At 43.0% G+C, this 21,761-nt stretch overlaps 1 protein-coding gene, 2 non-coding genes and 1 pseudogene across 3 annotated transcripts in view; 2 read left to right on the forward strand and 2 right to left on the reverse strand.

Moving 5' to 3' along the window:
* Nucleotides 1–55: 55 nt before the first annotated feature.
* Nucleotides 56–136, reverse strand: LOC123459124. The gene has a single exon (XR_006636035.1).
* An 80-nt stretch (nucleotides 137–216) lies between these two features.
* On the reverse strand, nucleotides 217–349 carry LOC123459158. The gene has a single exon (XR_006636065.1).
* A 415-nt stretch (nucleotides 350–764) lies between these two features.
* The window catches only part of Acaa2 (acetyl-CoA acyltransferase 2), a 30,386-nt gene continuing 9,389 nt past the window's right edge, over nucleotides 765–21,761 (forward strand). The window contains exons 1-7 of the mRNA XM_004656792.2: nucleotides 765–899; nucleotides 8,029–8,195; nucleotides 13,565–13,693; nucleotides 14,902–15,018; nucleotides 16,117–16,264; nucleotides 19,010–19,185; nucleotides 19,735–19,864. Coding sequence (XP_004656849.2) covers nucleotides 884–899; nucleotides 8,029–8,195; nucleotides 13,565–13,693; nucleotides 14,902–15,018; nucleotides 16,117–16,264; nucleotides 19,010–19,185; nucleotides 19,735–19,864 — 883 coding nt within the window. The 5' untranslated portion in view covers nucleotides 765–883. The remainder of the gene's footprint in view (nucleotides 900–8,028; nucleotides 8,196–13,564; nucleotides 13,694–14,901; nucleotides 15,019–16,116; nucleotides 16,265–19,009; nucleotides 19,186–19,734; nucleotides 19,865–21,761) is intronic.
* On the forward strand, nucleotides 8,205–12,974 carry LOC105943898 (annotated as a pseudogene).

Raw genomic sequence — 21,761 nt, forward strand, 5'->3', positions numbered from 1 at the left:
CGCCGGCCCCAGCGCATCTCTCCACCTCTCCTCCCGCCAGGCCGCCCCGCTCGCCCGGCCTCAGCGGGAGCTCAGCAATCTCCATCACCTGGGTCCCAGATCTCAGATTGCGCAGTGGTCACGTCATCATCGGCAGGGCTCGCGGCGAGTCGGCCAGGGCACCCCTAAACCTCCCTGCGTCTCTGCCTCACCTGACCCTCACCCCTTCCTTCCCCGCTCCAGGTCCCCTGGTCCCACGTCACCGGCCACGTTGTCATAATCCTCTCAGGCTCCGCACTGGGCGCGCAGGGCCTGATCATATAAGGAAAACAGCGCGCGCTCACTCGGGGATGCATCGGGGACCCCGGAGCACCTGCTCTACTACTTCCGGAACCCCCCCTGTCTAGCCCCCCCCAGCTACCCAGAGCTGAACCCCGAAGCCCAGACCTCTGCCGACAGTCTGCGCAGCCGCAGACCCAGCCAATGACGTCACCAGCCCCGCCCCCTCCTGCGCCTGCGCTGCTGGGGGAAGCCGGTCTTGGGCAGCCTTGTTTGCGCTCTGTAATGTCCGCGCGCTCGCCGAAACAAAGGGCGCCGAGTCTTCTAGAGCCCAGGGGGAGGAAATGCGCTGTGGAAAGCGCGGGAAAGGCAGCAGTAGGCTCCATGTCAGCCCAGCGCCCTGCGTCCCCGCGCGCACGGCGGCCGCGGCGGCTCCCAGGGGCGGGGCGGGGAGGGCGCGCCCCCGCGCGAGCTAACCTTGACCGCCGCGCCCCGCGCGAAGTAGGCGAAAGGGCAGGGGCGCGGCCTCGCGGGGCACCGCCCACGCCCTTAAGGCCCAGCGCCGGGCGAAAGCGGGGTGTCGCCGATCGGGAGAGCAGAGCCGCGCGCTGACCCATCCCCCGCCATGGCCCTGCTGCGAGGTGAGCGCCGCCCGCCGCCCCTCGACCCCGGGGCTCTTGTCGGGCTCCGTGGGCAGCCCAAGTCCCGGGGGGGAAAGGTGTCCCCGTGTCCCCCGCTGGGGATGGGGGTGGAGAGTGTTTTCATGAAGCAGAAAGCACTCGGGAGGTGCCAGACCACACTGGTGCAGCTTGCGTGGGCCCGCTGGAGACCTGCGCGGGCTTTGCTTCTGACCTTGGTGGTCACCGGGCGCAGTCATGACCCAGGAGTTGCCGCTTCACGCGGGAAAACGGGGCGGTGTCATAAGCGCGAGGTGGTCCACGCAGAGCAGGTGCCCACGGAAGCCTGGAGTCCTGGTCGCTGTTGGGGGTAAATGACGTACCCCGGATCTCCAGGAGATGTCTCCCTGATGGCCTGGGGCCTCCAAAACGCCGGGTGGTGTTTCTGTCTTTAGTATAAGCGGCTATGGACAAATGCAGGCCTTCAGAACGTCTAGTTTTTAAGAAATGGTGTACTCCCTTTTCATATAGCAAGTGATCATAAGGGGAATTTTAACTCAAAAGACCTAAGTCTCTGTTGAATTCAAAGAAAAGAACCCTGAGCCAAGAAAAAGGCTTGGTGGCATGATCTAAGAACCTATCATTTCGGTGACCCAAGGAATGTGGACTCCCTGAAGAATGTGTGTTTTTATGGTAAATTTAATGGAAGGCAACACATGAATTTAAAGCAGGGAAGGACGGACGGTGGATAGTGTCTGACCTCTACTCGGCCCTGATGTTCTCCTGGCTGTGAGGCTGCCACTTGAACCATTTAGGGCCTATTGCTGTAGAGGGGCAGAAAGGAGTCAATGATGGCTTTGACTGGGTGGGGACAGTGAACTTGGAAGGAATGACCTGGCATAGATTTAGAGGTGGGTTTGACAGAACACTGTCAGAAAACACAATTGATTTAGGAACTGCCTTATAAGGAGCTGTCTTTCAAAATAAATATTTTTTTTACTTTTTAATATATATATATATAGATAGATAGATAGATAGAGAGAGAGAGAGAGAGAGAAAGGCAGATAGAAAGTGGGCACACCAGGGCGTTTAGCCACTGCAAACAAATTCCAGACACATGCGCCACCTTGTGCACCTGGCTTTTATGTGAGTACTGGGGAATCAGACCTAGGTCCTTAGGCTTCACAGGCAAGTACCTTAACTGCTGAGCCATCTCTCCCAGCCCAGTATTTTGTTTTTTTCATGTTAGTATTTTAATTACAGAGTCCTGTGGAAGTTGATGAGAAAAACAAACCTATTAAAGCACAATTGTACATCAATGCTTGTATTAGGGAAATAAAGGTTTTCAATCCCTGTGTGTTAGAGGTGGTGATCATATTTCTCCCATTTTCCATCTTCCGGATAATGAATAATGCCCAAAAATGTAAAATATAGCTTGAGGGACATTAGACTACATCAAAGATAAGGTTCTTCTCAATTGTCTACCAAGTGCCTATGGAAATGGTGGCAAAGGGCACAGTTTTTTTATTGAGGCAAGCCCAACAGACTGGTTGTTTTTTCTTATTCAATGCGAGAGAGAGAGAGAGAATTGGTGCACTAGAGCCTCCAGCCACTGCAATCGAACTCCAGATGTGTGTGCCCCCTGTGAGTATGTGTGACCTTGTGTGCTTGCGTTGCTGTGCGCCTGGCTTACATGGGACCTTAAGAGTAGAGCATAGGGCTGGAGAGATGGCTTAGTGGTTAAGCGCTTGCCTGTGAAGCCTAAGGACCCCAATTCGAGGCTCGGTTCCCCAGGTCCCACGTTAGCCAGATGCACAAGGGGGCGCACGCGTCTGGAGTTCGTTTGCAGTGGCTGGAAGCCCTGGCGCGCCCATTCTCTCCCTCTCCCTCTATCTGTCTTTCTCTCTGTGTCTGTCGCTCTCAAATAAATAAGTAAAAAAAAGAACAAAACAATATTAAAAAAAAAAAAAAGAGTAGAGCATAAGTCCTTAGGCTATGCTGGCAAGTGCCTTAACTGCTAAGCCATTTCTCCAGCCCAAAGAACACATTTTGAATGGAAGCATAAGTAACATTGGTCATGATTGTCATTAGCTGATTAGATTTTAGTCAAGAAGAACCTGTCTCCCAGATGTGGTGGAAGTGTGTGTGCCACACATGTGGAGGTCAGAAGACAGCCTTGCACGTTGGTCTTTACTTTCTACCTTGTTTGAGGCCAGGGGCCAGATTTGGGAGCAGGGCAGGGAAGAGGGCATGTGCCATGCATGTGAACGTCAGTGGACAGCCTTGGGTGTCAGTGCTCACTTTCTACCTTGTTTGAGACCAGGGTCTCTTGTTCAGTGCCGCACAGGCCTCAGGGAGATTCTACGATCTATGCCTTCCATCTCGTAGACGGTTCGCCACAGCGTCCTTTTTTTTTTTTTTTTTAACGCGGGTTCCAATGATCTAAATCAGGTACTCAAGCTAGCATTGCAAGGGCTTTACCAACTGGGCCATCTCCCCAGCTCTTTAGCTTTTTAGAAAGCTCTGTATCCCCTCAAGGCAAGCAAGCAGGGCTGCGAAGTCATATGATATATGATAGGTCATAATTCGGAGCAATTGTCTTAGTTTGCCCTGATTGGTGTCTGTACTTGCTCTTGCAAAATGAGTAGCTGCACAGCAACGTTCATAGTGAGGCAGGCAAAGTTCATGTTTTTCTCGTACCTTTGTTTTTCCTGTTCTGCCTGACCCACTTGCCTGGATCATTTTTGGATTTTAAGTCACTCCTCAGATTAGTGGATTAGTACCTTTTCCCTGTCTTGAATTCTTAGAAATCTTCAGCATCTGCTCTGTCAATGCCTTTTAGATTTTATTTTTTTCCTACGCACTTTCTTTTATAAATACTGCATATTTACTATCAACACTGCCCTTTATAAATGCTGTCTGGGATTACTGAATGTGAGGAAAGTACTCATGAAAAGGGCTTGGTGGAGAAATGTGAAATCAACCTCCATTGTGTCTGAGAGGTCATCAGTGGCCATTGAAACCCTATCCCACGTATGTAGAATGTACTTTCTATGGGCATTTTAAAATTATTGTTGTCTTTGGAGTTCAGAAGAAGTTTCGCAATGATGTCCCAAGGTATAGGAGGGCGGGGTTGTGTGGTATGTTTATTCTGTGTGGGCCTCACTAAGCTTGAAGTTACAGACTTGAATGTTGTACCAAATTAGAAAAATTTTCATTTACTATTTCTTATAATCTTTTTTGTATCCATTCTCTGTCCACATGTATAATTTATTAATCATTTTTAGCCCTTAATGTTCTACCCTTGGTTTTTTTTCCTTCCCACTGACATGTATCATCATTACAGCATCAGGCAGAGTAATGTTTCTGCCCCCCACAATTCTGCATCTGGCCTCAAGCACTCATCTTTTTACTGTCTCCATAGCTTTGCCTTTTCCAGATATTTAGTAGTAAGACTCACACAGTATATGGCCTTTTTAGACTGACAGCCTTCACAGCAATATGCATAAAAGATTCTTTTATTCTTTTTTTTTTTTTTTTTTCAGGGTAGAGTCACGCTGTAGCCCACACTGACCTGGAATTCACTCTGTAGTCTCAGGATGGCCTCGAATTCATGGTGATCCTCTTATCTCAGCCTCCTGAGTGCTGGGATTAAAGGCGTGTGCCACTAAACCTTAGATTCTTTTTAATGGTTTGGTGGTTCATTTCTATCACTGAATAATATTCCATGGCACATACTACACTTAATGTACCTATTGAAGGACATCTTAGTTGTTTTCAAGTCATAGCAATTACAAATAGACATTCTTGCTTAGGTTTTCAAATAACTGGGGAAAATTCAAAGGCAACACAATTGTGGAATCAGGTGGTAAGGATTGGTTTATTTTGTATGAAACTGCCAAACTGTCCCAAAGTGGCTGTATTACCTAGCCTTCCCGCCATCCATAAATGAGCTTCTGTGGCTGCGCAGCCTCACCAGCATCTGATGTGCCCGTGTTTAGGATTTTAGCCATCTTGATAGCTGCATGGTAATACCTTACTGTTGACTATTACCGCATTTTCCTGAAAGTAGCTATTTTGGCTGAACTCAAACTGCAAACTTGGTCTTTTTTTGTACTAGCAGTGGCCCACATCCAAGATTAATGTTTAACCCTGGATGACATGCTTGTGGTTTGCCTCTCACTTGCATATTTAAAGACTGGCTGGATATTTGGGCTGCGTTTAATTGTGAAATTTGGATTCCTCCTTGGTGGGGCTCCTTATTCCTAAGTTCTCCATCACCTTCCATTGGCTTTGGTGCCCATGAACTTTGTCCTGTGATTCTTCAGTCCAGTGTGACTGGGTTTCTGAGTCCTCCTCACTCCGTGCAACACGGACTGCTAGCCTTCAAGGTAGATGCTATAAATAAACTGGACACTCACTCTGTACTGTTTGTCCCCTTCGTCCGCATGTCAGCTTTTTTCCATGTCTGCCTAGATCTGTTCATTTTCTCAGACCTTCGTGTGTTCTTTCGTCAAGTCCAGAGCTCTTCATTGTTACCTGGGGTAGGGTTGGGCCATGACCAAAGTCAGAACTAATGAAATTAGGAAGAAAATAATATCAAAAGATAAAGCAGGAAAACAATGATAGAAAAACAGGTGGGGGCTGGAGAGATGGCTTAGCGGTTAAGCGCTTGCCTGTGAAACCTAAGGACCCCCGTTGGAGGCTCAATTCCCCAGGACCCACATTAGCAAGATGCACAAGGGGAGCACATGCGTCTGGAGTTCGTTTGCAGTGGCTGGAGGCCCTGGTGCGCCCATTCTCTCCCCCCCTCCCTCCCTCTCTCTCTCCCCCCCCCCTTTCTCTGTCACTTTCAAATAAATAAATAAACATAAAAAAGAAAAACAGGTGGACTGTTAGGAAAGGAAGATTTGAGGACATTTGTAAATATTCAGGAAGGCAGAGCAGCTCGGAATAACCCAGCTCCCGGAAGTGCTACTGATAATCAAACTAACATTTATGGCCTTTTGCAACCTGAATATTGCATCTATAAAGAACTGAGTGGAAAAAAAAAAAACTGAGTGGAACAGTCTTCAGTTATAGTTACACATGTTATTCTCTGCATGCTTTTAGGTGCTAAGTTTTTCAAAGCAGGAATAAAAAGAGAAACTGAAATTTTTAAGCTGAATTTAGTTTGGTCTGTGAAAGTGGTCATGAGTAAAAACTGTTGGTGCTTAGATAACAGCAATAATGTGCTTGAATACTCTCACTTAGAGATCAGTATCTTAGTACAAACTCATACAAAGTCTTATAGTTTCTTCCTTCCTGCCTGCTTTTTCTTTCTTTCTCTCTCTCTCCTCTTTTGGAACTGGTTCTCACTATGTAGTCCACGTGGGCCTCGAGCTCACACCCTTTTCACTTCAGCCTTCCTGTTCCTGGCATTACAGGCATGTGCTGCTATGCCTGTCTTATGATTGCTTGATAAGATGTGGACATGTCACCTCAAATTGTTCTGGGAAAATAAACTTAGTATATACAAAAGTTGCTAGTATGAAACCCATCACAGAGTATCTGCTTCTGTGTGAGCTGTACAATTACTTACCACAGTTCTTGGGAGGATTAGATACTTACAGAAAGTCATCAGATGTCGGGGCTGAGGCAGTAGCTCAATCAGTAAAGCAGTTCCTCACAGCATGAGGCTTGGGCTCTATCCCACTTCCATCTGTAGAATAATTCCTTGCAGCAGGAAGACCTGGGTTTGATCCCCGGTGTCCACATTAGCATGCCACGTGTGGTGGTGTCTTCCTGTAGTCCCAGCATGGGATGGTGGAGACATATAGGCCCCTGGAGCTTGGTGGCTAGCCAGCCTAGCCTACTTGGTAGTCTCCAGGCCAGTGAGAGGCCCTGTCTCAAAACCTCTGAGGTAGTCCTCTGGCATGCACACGTGCATACTCACACACGTGTGCACCTGCACACATGAACACATGTACATACCCACAGTGATCGAATGTCTAGTACTTAGTAGGTGTCCAGTGAATGTCAGGGAATATAATGAAACTGCTACAACCAGTGGTGTGCAGGTTTTACTGCGCAACACTAGTGGGGGGCACATCACAGATTGGTACAGTGGTAAGGGGTTTTAGCAAGTGGTAATAGGTATCTAGGCAAAGAATGATTCTATGATTTATTTGTACAGGCACACCTGTTTAATAATATTAACAGATTTGTAATGTCTTCCTTTACTAATAGATGTGCGGGTAATTCCTCCATACTTTATGACTAGAGGCAATGCAGAGCATGGGGAAAGCCAACGTCAGATGAAGAAGCAGTTCACTGGGGAGGGGCCCAGGGTGAGCACCACACCATGGAGCCCCAGGAACGATGTGTTCTACTGACCTGGGAAGAGAACCATTAGGTCTGGGCTTCATATGTAAAAAGTAAAAAACTTGCCAGACTTACTCCAAAATCAGACAAAAATTAATAGCTGAAGTGTTTTGAAAGTTTTAATTGTTCACTCTGTGACTTCAGAAGTGATGGCATGTGTGGTTCGAAGTCAAAGCAGCCTGTATTCTAGAAATAGTAGCTCTAGGCTAGAGATTGCTCAGCGTTAGGTGTGCTTGCTAGAAACCATAGCTCTGTCATGAATGTGTTTGGCTAGAACCAGGTCTGGTTTGTGGAAGACTTGGTGAGCCAGGTCAGCTCAGTACATAAAACCTTCATCTTCGTTGTACATTCACATGTAAGTAGAGTATTGCTTTGAACTGAAAGTTTCTCAGTAGAAGTTAGAACCTCTTGGCAGGAATGTTCCAGAGGGAGTTCTTATAAAGCCGGTCATTAATGTCAGGAACCTCCCGGAGGGGAGGTTCTAGTTTGGAGGTTCTTTGATCAGCATATAGAAGCATTCCAGTTTTCAACAGCATTGTAAACCTCGAGGAACAAGAATGTTGTCTGGGGGAATGGATTTGCACCGTAGCATGCAGTGCAGTTCTTGGAACCTGCATGTAGGACTGTCAGCCTTCCCTGCTCTGCTGCTGAGGGCGGGCTCACTCTGCATTATTGTAGCTCCCTAACTGAAAGTTATACTTCATTGTGAGGTTTTACAGTGAGAGTACTTAAAACATGTTAGACACTGACTAATCTGTGGTTGCTTACAAATCTTTCCTCATTGCATTAGGTGTGTATATCGTTGCTGCAAAACGAACCCCCTTTGGAGCATTTGGGGGTCTTCTGAAAGACTTCACTGCTACTGACTTGACTGAATTTGCTGCCAAGGCTGCCCTGTCTGCTGGCAAAATCCCACCGGAAACTATTGACAGTGTCATTGTGGGCAATGTCATGCAGGTTAGTAGCATGGGAGGTACTGACTTCCAGTTATTTTTTGGGTTATTTTCTTAAGTTCCTTTAACATGTCTTCGTGACAAGCACAATAGTTACAAATATTTAACTTTTTTTTGAAATCATGAAAGAGCTTTAGATTTCATCAAATTTTTTTTTTGTTATTGACTAAGATGACCATATAAATTTTGTTTATTCTGTTGATATGTTGTGATATAGTAATTTTCAGATATTGAACCAATTTTGCATTTCTAGAATAAATCCTATGTAATCATTGCATATAATTCTTTTTTGCATCTCATTTTTAAAAATTAATTACAAACTTTACTATATGAATATATAACATATTGGTCATATTGTAATTCTTTATGTTGCTAGGTTCAGTTTACTGGCATTTTTATGGATTTTTTAATCCATTTTGTAATAAATTTTGGTCTGTAGTTTTCTTCTGATATGCTTGGTTTTGGTTCCATAAAATAAGTTGGAAAGTTATCTCTCCTTTGTTGCTAGGAAAAGTTTGTCAATAAATGATAGCGACCCTTCTTTAAATGTTTGGTAGAATTTTTTTTTAACTTTATTTATTTATTCATTTATTTATTTATTTGAGAGCGACAGACACAGAGAGAAAGACAGATAGAGGGAGAGAGAGAGAGAATGGGCGCGCCAGGGCCTCCAGCCTCTGCAAATGAACTCCAGACGCGTGCGCCCCCTTGTGCATCTGGCTAACGTGGGACCTGGGGAACCGAGCCTCGAACCGGGGTCCTTAGGCTTCACAGGCAAGCGCTTAACCGCTAAGCCATCTCTCCAGACCTGTTTTTTTTTTTTTTTTGTTTTTTTTTAAAGTAAGGTCTCACTCTAGCCCCAGGCTGACCTGGAACTCATCTGTAGTACCAGACTGACCTCAAACTCACAAGCATTACCTCTAACTCCCAAGTACTGGGATTAAAGGCATGTGCCATCATGTCCACCTTTGAGTGTTTTTCATTTTTGAAACATACTTCTATTTATTTATTTGCAAGCAGAGGGAGACAAGAGAGAAGAGAGATAGAGACAGACTGGGTGCACCAGGGCCTGTAGCCACTGTAATCAAACTCCAGATACATGTACTACATTGTGCATCTGGCTGTACATGGGTGCTAGGGAATCAAAACAAGGTCTTTAGGCTTTGCAGGCAATGACCTTAACCACTGAGAAATCTCTCCAGCCCTGAGTATCTTTTTAAAAAAAATTTTTTTAATTTATTTATTTGAAGGCGAGAGAGGCAAATAGAAAGAGAAAGAGAGAGAGAGAATGGGCATGCCAAGGCCTCTAGCTGCTGCAAACGAACTCCAGATGCATGTACCACCTTGTGCTTATGTGGGTCCTGGGAAATGGAACCTGGATCCTTTGGCTTTGCAGGCAAGCACTTTAACCACTAAGCCATCTCTCCAGCCCCTGAATGTCTGTTTTTGAGAATATTTTATTTATTTATTTACAGGAAAGGGGAAGAGTCAGACACAGAGAACATAGCAGAGTCTCTTACCCTTGCAGATGAACTCCAGATGGAAGCACCATTTTGTATATCTGGCTTTATATGGGTACTGAGGAATTGAACCCAGGTCATCAGGTTTTGCAGCAAGTGCCTTTAACACTGAGCCATCTTTCCATGTCTTTTCTTTTCAGCTTTTAAAAAATTATTTTTATTTATTTGAGAGAGAAAAAGAGGCACATAGAGAATGGGCGTTGCCAGGGCCTCTAATCACTGCAGATGAACTCCAGATGCATGTGCCATCTTGTGCATCTGGCTTACGTGGGCCTGGGGAATCAAACCTGGGTCCTTAGGCTTTGCAGGCAAGTGCCTTAGCTGCTAAACCATCTCTCCAGCCCTCTATAAAGAGTGACTTCTATCTGTGTTACTATGTGGGTCACAAAGGCAAGTTCTGCCACGAGTTCCTGGAGTTTGAGTTCCAACCTGATGAAAGATTGAGAAATGCCAACAATTACAATTAAAAAAATGATGTCATGATCAGAAAAGAGGCTTATGTACATAACAGTGTGATGGAGGAGCTGAAGAGGATAATTGATGACAGTAAATTTATCTAAGATGATGTTTTGTGGCCTCCTCTGGGCTGAAGAGACCACCAGGAGCTTGAAAGCATCATTAGAGAAGAACACATTTCTTTTTTTCTTTTTTTTTAATTTTATTTTATTTTTTAATTTTTATTAACATTTTCCATGATTATAAAATATATCCCGTGGTAATTCCCTCCCTCCCCACCCCCACACTTTCCCATTTGAAATTCCATTCTCCATCATATTACCTCCCCATTACAATCATTGTAATTACATATATACAATATCAACCTATTAAGTATCCTCCTCCCTTCCTTTCTCCACCCTTTATGTCTCCTTTTCAACTTACTGGCCTCTGCTACTAAGTATTTTCATTCTCACGCAGAAGCCCAGTCATCTGTAGCTAGGATCCACATATGAGAGAGAACATGTGGCGCTTGGCTTTCTGGGCCTGGGTTACCTCACTTAGTATAATACTTTCCAGGTCCATCCATTTTTCTGCAAATTTCATAACTTCATTTTTCTTTACCGCTGAGTAGAACTCCATTGTATAAATGTACCACATCTTCATTATCCACTCATCTGTTGAGGGACATCTAGGCTGGTTCCATTTCCCAGCTATTATAAATTGAGCAGCAATAAACATGGTTGAGCATGTACTTCTAAGGAAATGAGATGAGTCCTTTGGATATATGCCTAGGAGTGCTATAGCTGGGTCATATGGTAGATCAATCTCTAGCTGTTTTAGGAACCTCCACACTGTTTTCCACAATGGCTGGACCAGATTACATTCCCACCAGCAGTGCAGAAGGGTTCCTTTTTTTCCACATCCCCGCCAACATTTATGATCATTTGTTTTCATGATGGTGGCCAATCTGACAGGAGTGAGATGGAATCTCAATGTAGTTTTCATCTGCATTTCCCTGATGACTAGTGACGTAGAACATTTTTTTAGATGCTTATATGCCATTCGTATTTCTTCCTTTGAGAACTCTCTATTTAGCTTCATAGCCCATTTTTTGATTGGCTTGTTTGATTCCTTATTATTTAACTTTTTGAGTTCTTTGTATATCCTAGATATTAATCCTCTATCAGATATATAGCTGGCGAAGATTTTTTTCCCATTCTGTAGGTTGCCTCATTGCTTTTTTCACTGTGTCCTTTGCGGTGCAAAATCTTTGTAATTTCATTAGGTCCCAGTGGTTAATCTGTGGTTTTATTGCCTGAGCAATTGGGGTTGTATTCAGAAAGTGTTTGCCAAGACCAATATGTTGAAGGGTTTCCCCTACTTTTTCCTCTAGCAGTTTCAAAGTTTCCGGTCTGATGTTAAGATCTTTAATCCATTTGGACTTAATTCTTGTGCATGGCGAGAGAGAAGAATCTATTTTCATCCTTCTGCAGATATTTATCCAGTTTTCAAAACACCATTTGCTGAAGAAGCTGTCTCTTCTCCAATGAGTATTTTTGGCATTTTTATCGAATATCAGGTGGCTATAGCTACTTGGGCTTACATCTGGGTCCTCTATTCTGTTCCACTGATCTACATGTCTGTTTTTGTGCCAGTACCATGCTGTTTTTGTTACTATGGCTCTGTAGTATAGGTTAAAATCAGGTATGGTGATACCACCAGCCTCTTTTTTTTGCTCAGTATTATTTTAGATATTCGAGGTTTTTTGTGATTCCAAATGAATTTTTGGATTGTTTTTTCTATTTCCATGAAGAAAACCTTTGGAACTTTGATAGGGATTGCATTAAATGTGTAGATTGCTTTAGGTAAGATTGCCATTTTCACGATATTGATTCTTCCAATCCAGGAACAAGGGATGTTTCTCCACTTTCTAGTGTCTTCTGCAATTTCTCACTTGAGTGTTTTAAAGTTCTCATTGTATAGATTCTTTACTTCCTTGGTTAGGTTTATTCCAAGGTATTTTATTTTTTTTTGATGCAATTGTGAATGGGAGTGATTCTCTGATTTCATCCTGTGTGTGTTTGTTGTTAGCATATATGAAGGCTACTGATTTCTGTGTATTTATTTTGTATCCTGCTACATTGCTGTAGGTTTTGATCAGCTCTAACAGCTTGCTAGTAGAGTCTTTAGGGTCCTTTATGTATAGAATCATGTCATCTGCAAATAATGATAACTTGATTTCTTCCTTTCCAATTTGTATCCCTTTTATGTGTGTCTCTTGCCTTATTGCTATGGCTAAGACTTCCAAAACTATATTAAATAGAAGTGGGGACAGTGAACACCCTTGTCTTGTTCCTGATTTTAGTGGAAAAGCTTCCAGTTTTTCCCCATTTAGTAATATGTTGGCTGTAGGCTTGTCATAAATAGCCTTTATTATATTGAGATATGTTCCTTCTATTCCCAGTCTCTGTAGGACTTTTATCATGAAGGGATGTTGGATTTTGTCAAATGCTTTCTCTGCATCTAATGAGATGATCATGTGATTTTTGTCCTTCAACCCGTTTATGTAATGTATTACATTTATAGATTTGCGTATGTTGAACCATCCCTGAATCTCTGGGATAAAGCCTACTTGGTCAGGGTGAATCATCTTTTTGATATACTCTTGAGAACACATTTCTTTGACAACATTAAAATCACTTTCCTTGTTGATGTTAATAAATGAAGGATCCAGAAGTGTTACAAGTATTTTGTTATCTTGTCCGAGATCTGAAATGTTAACCTTCACACTCACTGGATTACACTTCAAGATTAAACCAGTCTAGACTGAATATTGCTGTGGACATGAAGGGGCATGGGAACAGTTGTTCTTAGTTACCATGATCAGAAAATTTTTATTTATTCTGGGGCATTTGTTTTACAAACAATAAATGTCATCATTAATAAATGTGATAAAGTCCAAAATCATTAGCCATAGTTACAAAACATTACAAGTGCTTTTCATACCACTTAAATGTATATTTAAGAGAAATTGAGATAGCTGGGCGTGGTGGCACGTGCCTTTAATCCTTGCACTTGGGAGGCAGAGGTAGGAGATTGGATCACTGAACTACATAGTGAATTCCAAGACAGCCTGGGCTAGAGCGATACCCTACCTAAAAAAAAAAGAGAGAGAGAGATTAAATTGATAAATTAAAACATGAGTAACCAAATTATTTTTATTCAAGTCATAAACACTTAAATGCATATTTTATTTATTATATTTAAAATCTGTATTCATGTGTGCATGTACCCTTCTCCATAGCCATATAATTTATCATTTCTGACAGGTTGCCAACATCTCCATGCTTTTCATTTGCTCTTTCTGCCTTGACTTATAAAGAAATTCTGTTTCTTGTCCCACCCTCTGGTTCAGAGTTCCACGGATGCTGCTTACCTGGCGAGGCATGTTGGTTTGCGAGTGGGAGTCCCAAAGGAGACTGCAGCTCTCACCCTTAACCGGCTCTGTGGCTCTGGTTTCCAGTCCATTGTGAGTGGGTGTCAGGTATGAACAGCATTGGACTTCATCCTCTGTTAATACTCCCTGGAAGAAATGTTCGCTTCAGTAGAGCATATTAGCTTTTGATTTTACAGTGCCTTTTAGAAGCCAGTATAACTTTTCTTGAAAAATAGTCACAGGAAGAAAATAGTTTCTTAAAAGCACTAGCTTGTGAGTAGAACCTTCAAGTGGAGAGTAAGCTTATCACAAAAGGAAAAATGCTATATGATTCCACTTCTGTGAGGAGCCTAGAATACTCAAATCCACAGAGACAGAACAGACAGTGATGGTGTCCGAGGCCTGAGGGGGAGGGAGAAGAAGAGATCACTGTTAGGTATGGAACTTCATTTTGCAACATGAAGAGTTCTGGATATGAATGATAGTAATGGTGGTATTGCAATGTGAATATATTTAATGCTAGTGAACTGAGCACTTAAAATGGTAAGCTTTTTGTTATGCATATTTTGCCATGATTTTCTTTAAAAGCTATTTTTTTCAAAATATCTTTCAAGGCAGGGTCTCACTCTAGCCCAGGCTGACCTGGAATTCACTCTGTAGCCCCAGGCTGGCTTCAAACTCATTGTGATCCTCCCACCTCAGCTTTCCAAGTGCTGGGGATTCCTATTTGGTGGAGGTTGCAAGGAAACTGATTTCAAAAGATTATCAAAGGTTACCAAGTCATAGAGGCTGAATTTAAATCCAGGCCTGAAAAATTCATGTTCAAAGTAATTTCATGTACCAACCTAAAGACTGCAAAGCAAGACAGAGAGTTGAAAAATGTAAGAATATCCCAGGAAATGTCTTTATTTTTAAACAAAGGTACTGAATAATACTGTTGGTAGGAGTAGACCTAGTATGATCTCTTTAAAGGAGAGTCAGGCAAGGATTTTTGCTGTCTTGAGCACAGGGGAAGAGAATACAGTGATAACTGGTTGTATCTGTAAAATTCATTCTCATTACGAAGAAGAGACAGACACCAAGCAGGTGAATTCTGCCTGAGCTTCTGTACTTTAAGGACTAGTCCTGATTTCCTGACGCTCATTGTAAACATCAAGCTCTTGGAGGCTTCTTGTTTATACCTTTTCTGAGAGCTGTAGTCAAAAGAGCTGAAGAACGAAGTGATACAGTATTTATCAAAATTACCACAAATTTTATATTTCTGAATGCATATGCTGGGTGCAATAAAAAAGTTTTTGTTGTCTGTTCCTAAACAGGAAATTTGTGTGAAAGATGCTGAGGTTGTCTTGTGTGGAGGGACGGAAAGCATGAGCCAGGCTCCGTACTGTGTCAGAAACATACGATTTGGAACCAGACTTGGATTAGATCTCAAGGTTGGGACTATGAAATTTTTTAAGTTATTTTTTATGCTATCTATATGAGCAATTATAACTTAATTTTTGGAAGAGAGGAAACTAATATTGGAACCAATTTGCTAATAGAATACTGAAAAAACTTACAAATAATTTGAAATTTACAGGCTGTTTTAAAGCTCTTATTTTGACATTTAGGCCTACATAGTTGGAAGGAGAGGAGAAATAGATGAGTTAGGACATTCAGTAATTAAATCTTGGTTATGACTTACTGAAATTATGTCTGGGACAGAATATATTGAATAGATTTCTTCCTCATCCTTGAAACTAGTGTGTCTAAATACATATTATATTGTCCACATTGGTCAGACAACTGATCCATTTAGCTGTAGGAGAATGTACAAGAATGACAGTTGTAATGAATTAAAGTTCACTGTCCTTCCCGTAGAAAAGGGGATAATGGCACTTGTTAGCATCTCCTAATAGTGTGACTGTCCTACACTACTCACCCCATTTCTCACTTGGCCTCTTTGGAAACTAAAAAGAATGAGACTTAGACAGTATGAATATTTTAGACACTGAAAAATTCTTTGCAAAGATAGGATAGTGGCCCCTAAAGAGGACAAGGCAGCAAGTGGAACATAATTATCAGAGGTTCTGATAGGTGATAATTACCAGTCTTTTCTGTTATGTGAGGACCCTTTCTCGGGTTCTTTTCAGCCTAGAAATAACTGACAGCCTGCTGTACCTGTCACTGAAGGCATGAGATGAAAATCAGCATAAATGTGTCCTTCCCTTCAGCAGCTACAGGAAAACATTGCATAATAATTTAGCGCCAGGTCTCTTACCAAAGGATTTCACTTTTGATTGTAGGGTAACTTCCTGTGATCACCCCTTGCACAATTGGAACTGTTGTATTTTTTTTTTTTTTTTGGAGCTCCACATTGCAAAGGAAATGAAATACATTTTTATTGTGAGACAATGAATTTTAAAAGATCTCCCAGGAATCAAATATGAATAGTAATAATAAACTGACATTGTAATTTAAAGTCAAAGAAATTCTGACCTATTTCCAAGAGTAATGCATTCACACATCACCTTCTTAATGTCTTTCTGTAGCTAGAAGATATTCTGTGGTCGGGATTGACAGATCAGCATGTCAAACTCCCCATGGGAATGACTGCAGAGAACCTGGCTATGCAACATAACATCAGCAGGGAAGACTGTGACAAGTATGCCCTGCAGTCCCAGCAGAGGTGGAAAGCCGGTGAGTGTCTGCAGGGCAGTGTCTGCAGGAGAGATTTTGTCCCAAAGATTCCAGGGACCACGCAGCCATAAAACTCACTCCTTTGGTCTGGCAAGACGGCTCAGTTGGTGCAGTGCGTGACACACATCCTGGGGACCTGGCTCTGTGTCCCCAGCACCCGCATAGTATAGCATGCCACGTAGAGCAGCGCACACCTGTCGCCCAGCTCTGGGGAGGCAGACACAGGAGGAGCAGTGCTGGCTCGCCTAGCTGACTCAGCTGGGCTCAGGCTAAGACAGACAGTGATCGAGAAGACACCTGGTGTCAGTCTCTGGCCTCTGCTGGCATGCGTGCACACACCTGTGCACACACACACACACACACACACTCACACACATACACAAATTAAAACAGTACCTTTGAAAACCACATTTTTTGTTATTTCCTTCTATTTTTATTTTTTTTTATTTATTTATTTTATTTTTTTTTTTTTGGTTTTTCAAGGTAGGGTTTCACTGTAGCTCAGGCTGACCTGGAATTAACTATGTAGTCTCAGGGTGCCCTTGAACTCATGGTGACCCTCCTACCTCTGCCTCCTGAGTGCTGGGTTTAAAGGTGTGCACCACCATGCCCGGCTTATTTCGTTCATTTTTAAGTGGTCAGATAATTCTATTACTGCAAAAATTAGCTTGGGATTTCTCTTTTGCAATGAGTTAGTACTACTTTAAAAAGTGTCATTGGAGGCTGGAGAGATGACTTAGTGGTTAAACACTTGCCTGTGAAGCCTAAGGACCCTGGTTCGAGGCTCGATTCCCCAGGACCCACATAAGCCACACAGGTGGCTCATGCATCTGGAGTTCATTTGCAGTGGCTGGAGGCCCTGGCGCACCCATTCTCTATCTGCCTCTTTCTCTGTGTGTCTGTTTGTTGCTCTCAAATAAATATAAACAAAACAAAAAAAAATTAAAAAGATAAAACAATTTTTAAAAAGTGGCATTGGTAGTTGGCCCTATATGAACACTTGGATGTTGTCCTGTACTGGTTGAATTCTAAGCGCACAGTGAGGCATTTGATACATTCCATCAGTGGGAACTACATAAACATCTGTAAAGTGATATCAAAATTAAAGTATTTCTCCTCATTTGGCCCATTGCTGAAGCAGTAGATTACTGTAGAACATTCTAGTCCATGGAAGTTCAAGGTAGACAGGATGTTTTATATGTAGCTGTTCTTTCCCATGGGCCATGTGATAATCACAAAGAAGGTGATGTGTTTGGGAAAGACCACTGGGTATCTTTTTATGCCTCCTCTTGTTCCCATCTAAGAGTCATTGCACCTGATTCAGTTCACTAACCAAGATGCTCACCGTAGAGCCCTGTGACGCACACTGCTGCCTGTCCACACTGAGCCGCTGACAGCACGTGAGGCACCAGGAAGACAAGTTGGAGGAATTTGTTAGTCCTAGAAAAAGTTTTTTTTTTTTTTAATTAAACTGTTAAAAGCAAGTGGAGACTCTTATTTGAGGATGTTAAGTACTTAAAGTACTGAGGACAAAGCACGGGAGAAGGAAGAGGGCGCAGAGTTGACGCTGTGCCGCTCAGCTGTGCATCCTGGTCCTGGGTTTCTAGCAGGCTGACCTTGGTTCAGAAGGTGCCAGATTGGCAGTTGGGTTTCCACTTGGGCCATGTAAAAGTTACCTAATCTCAGTCACTTATTCACAGAGCACCTATGAAAATAGAAATAACATTTGCCCTTTTTACCCAATAGGGTTTTTATCAAACTGGATAAAGGCAGATAAGGGAAGTTGTTGCCAACTATACAGGGATATGAAAGTTAAAGTGGCATTTTTCTTGACTTGCACTGTTGCTAAAATGATAAGCTACTATCCATTCAAGTCCATGGAGGTTCAAAGTAGATATGATGTTACGCATATGATTGTATCGATCACAGCTCTTAAACTCTCTTCACGTTGTTTATCACTACATTCAAGTTTAGGCTTCTATTGTTTGGTGGCATAGACTACTGTGATAACTTTTTTAAAATTTTATTTATTTATTTATTTATTTATTTGAGAGAGACAGAGGCAGAGAGAGAGAATGGGTGCACCAGGGCCTCCATCCACTGCAAACGAACCCCAGGTGCATGTGCCGCCTTGTGCATCTGGCTTATGTGGGTCCTGGGGAATCGAGCCTCAAATGGAGGTCCTTAGGCTTCACAGGCAAGAGCTTAACTGCTAAGCCATCTCTCCAGCCCTACTTTGATAACTTTTAAATTACTTATCTCATCCCCCCCCAAAAAAAGTTAAAGCCATTTAGTACTGTTTCATGCAAACTCCCACTGATGTCTACCATTCCCCTTATAAGGATTACACAGCATTTAAAAAGTAATTTCAGCCGGGCATGGTAGCACATGCCTTTAAGCCCAGCACTCGGGAGGCCAAGGTAGGAGGATTTCTTTGAGTTTGAGGCTAGCCTGAGACTACATAGTGAATTCCAGATCAGCCTGGGTTACAGTGATACTCTACCTTGAAAGAAAAAAAAAAAGCAATTTAAAAAAGGTAAAAAACTAATGTGCATTGACTCAGGGCAGTGTGTTAAATTGTTGGCTGTTAATGCAAGTTGTGGAAAGCAAGCAGAAACGGCTCATACTGAAGATCCCTGTGAGCAGTGGGTGGATCAGAAGTTAAACTGAAGAATATGTTTGATTTTGTTTCTCGTTTCCCTTTTTGCATTTTTCTTTCTTTTGACAGTCTTTCTGCTATTTCAGCTAATGATGCTGGCTACTTTAATGAGGAAATGGCGCCCATTGAAGTGAAGACAAAGAAAGGAAAACAGATGATGCAAATGGACGAGCATGCACGGCCCCAAACAACCCTGGAGTCTTTGCAGAAGCTCCCCCCAGTGTTCAAGAAGGATGGCACTGTCACTGCAGGGAATGCTTCGGTGGGTGTCACAGCTCCCTCCTGACCTCCTCGGATGCGCTCCCTGCAAAATGACCCTAAGGTCGCTTCCAGAGCTCCCATGCTAGTCTTTCATAACTTAGCTCTACCCGGGAGGAGTCATAGTTTGTTATTGTAGGATTTTATAGTCAACCAATGTAGTTTAGCTAGGATCCTTGATAATCTGATTTCTGGGTTTTTTTTTTTTCAGAATGATGAAAGTAAATCTTCCTGGTTGATTATATTAGTCCTCATATCATGCTATTTTTCTTTTTCCTGTATACAGTTCATCTGGTTTCATGTTATAGCTACCAGCATCTAACTATAAGCTTTTCCTTGGCATTCGTTTCTGTTGTCCCTTGCCAAGGTTATATCCCATGCCTTCAACAATCCCCATAATGCAAAAGAGCTCCACAATTATTTTACTGGTATCCCAAATTATGCCAGCATGTCCCTCTTCCTAATTCCACTCCATTAGTAATTCAGCACCATGAGCTCTAACCCTGACCGGCTGGGTTCCTGTATCAGTACTTAATCTACTGCTGTTTTTAAGGGGGTGTCTGATGGTGCTGGAGCTGTGATCATAGCTAGTGAAGATGCTGTTAAAAAACATAACTTCACCCCACTGGCAAGAGTTGTGGGCTACTTTGCATCCGGATGTGATCCCACCATCATGGGTATTGGTAAGTTTATCATGACACCAACTCATGTAATATTTCTGGAGATCAGCTTAGTTTACATTCAGAGTCCTGAAAAAGTAGCCAGGTCAAGGTCACTCTGGAGAACATCCTTATGAAGAACTGTTGTAGACACACAGTAAGGAAACCAAGGCCAAGCAAACTCTCGGTGGGTCGTAGTCATGTGTTCCTGTCTATTGAGGTTTTCAAAAATAAACACACAAAATAACAGGGGTGCTGGGGATGTAGCTCGATGGTGGAGCCCTTGTCTAACATGTAAGGCCCAGGATTTGATCCCCGGCACCACCAAATAACAAAGAAAAAGAAAAAGAAAAAAAAAAGAAAGGGAGGGGGAGAAAAGAACAAGATGAAGGGAGGGGGAGAGAGGAAAGAAGGGAAGGGAATTAAAGGGCTTTGCTGGTTTTTTTTTTTTTCCTCCTGTTCCCTTTTCTGTTTTCCTTTTTATTTGATTGTATTTTTTACTGTAAGATAAACATGTTGTCTTGAGAAGTGAGAGTAATACTCCTCTGGTCCAGCTGAGGCTTACTTGCAAAGTGAAATCTAACTAGCTGTCCAGACGACAACATCCTCGCTGGAGGAAATGTGGAGCAGCTTAAGCACATACTGGACTGGTCAGTGGCCTGGGCCATCTTCCTGCCCCCAGCAGCCTTCTCTGTCCACCCCGTGGCCTCTCCCATCTGATGGTCCACTTGAAAAATATTCATTAGCAGTGGAACAAAGACTAGGTGGTATATTATATACACGATGCAACACCTACGAGGCAGGAGGACCACAGGATGCAGGCCAGCCTTGGCTAGACAATGTAACTTGGTCTCACAAAAACAAACACGTACATGCACACAACAAACCCTTGTAACAAAGACCCTTTGGCACATCTAGGAACTGCAGGTGATGCAAATTTTGCTGTTTCCTATCCTCTTCCAGTGGGGCAGCAAGAAGCCCATGAGGTGATTCACTCACACAGGAAAGACTGGTGCTCTGAGGCTGTGAGCCATCCTAACCATGGCCTCACGCCCAAGGAAAAATCTTTAAGAGTACTGATTCCAGATGCTTGACAAGACCAAAAAATTAGTTACATACTTAAACTTTTTTTTTTTTTTTTTGGTTTTTCGAGGTAGGGTCTCACTCTGGCTCAGGCTGACCTGGAATTCACTATGTAGTCTCAGGGTGGCCTCGAACTCTCGGAGATCCTCCTACCTCTGCCTCCCGAGTGCTGGGATTAAAGGCGTGCGCCACCACACCCGGCACTTAAACTTTTTTGACAAACTTATTTTGGTTTCAAGATGGGTGTCAGCATGGTTGTGAAAAGCCTTCCAATCCTATTCACATAATGCAAGAGTGTGGTGGGGAGCAGCTGTACTTGCTGCCATACTCTTCAGACGAGAACGATCTCTGGGTAGCATCCCTAGGGGAGAGAGCTGGCATGTGTATGCACTCAGTTCTCATTGTATGTGTCAAATTTATGTTTGTAAGAACTGTGGGGTATTCAGACATCTGCTAAAAATGATTTTAAAAAAATTTACTCAGCCGGGCGTGGTGGCACACGCCTTTAATCCCAGCACTCGGGAGGCAGAGGTAGGAGGATTGCCATGAGTTCAAGGCCACCCTGAGATGACAGAGTTAATTCCAGGTCAGCCTGGACCGGAGTGAGACCCTACCTCGAAAAACCAAAAAAAAAAAAAAAAAATTTACTCAAAAGCTTGTTAGAATTCAGCCACCTACTATTAGCAAGGCAAAGCTTTTGCCGTAGACATGGAAGATGGCTTGAAAAATGAGTCGTCTGTGTGTTGGAATGGCATTCATTATTTTCAGATCTACAAGACCCACATGCAACCCGCCTCCCAAGATCTGATTCCAGTAGGTCTGGAGTGGAGCCCAGGAG

The sequence above is a fragment of the Jaculus jaculus genome, chromosome 2 (genome assembly GCF_020740685.1).
Source record: "Jaculus jaculus isolate mJacJac1 chromosome 2, mJacJac1.mat.Y.cur, whole genome shotgun sequence".
Lineage (NCBI taxonomy): Eukaryota > Metazoa > Chordata > Mammalia > Rodentia > Dipodidae > Jaculus > Jaculus jaculus.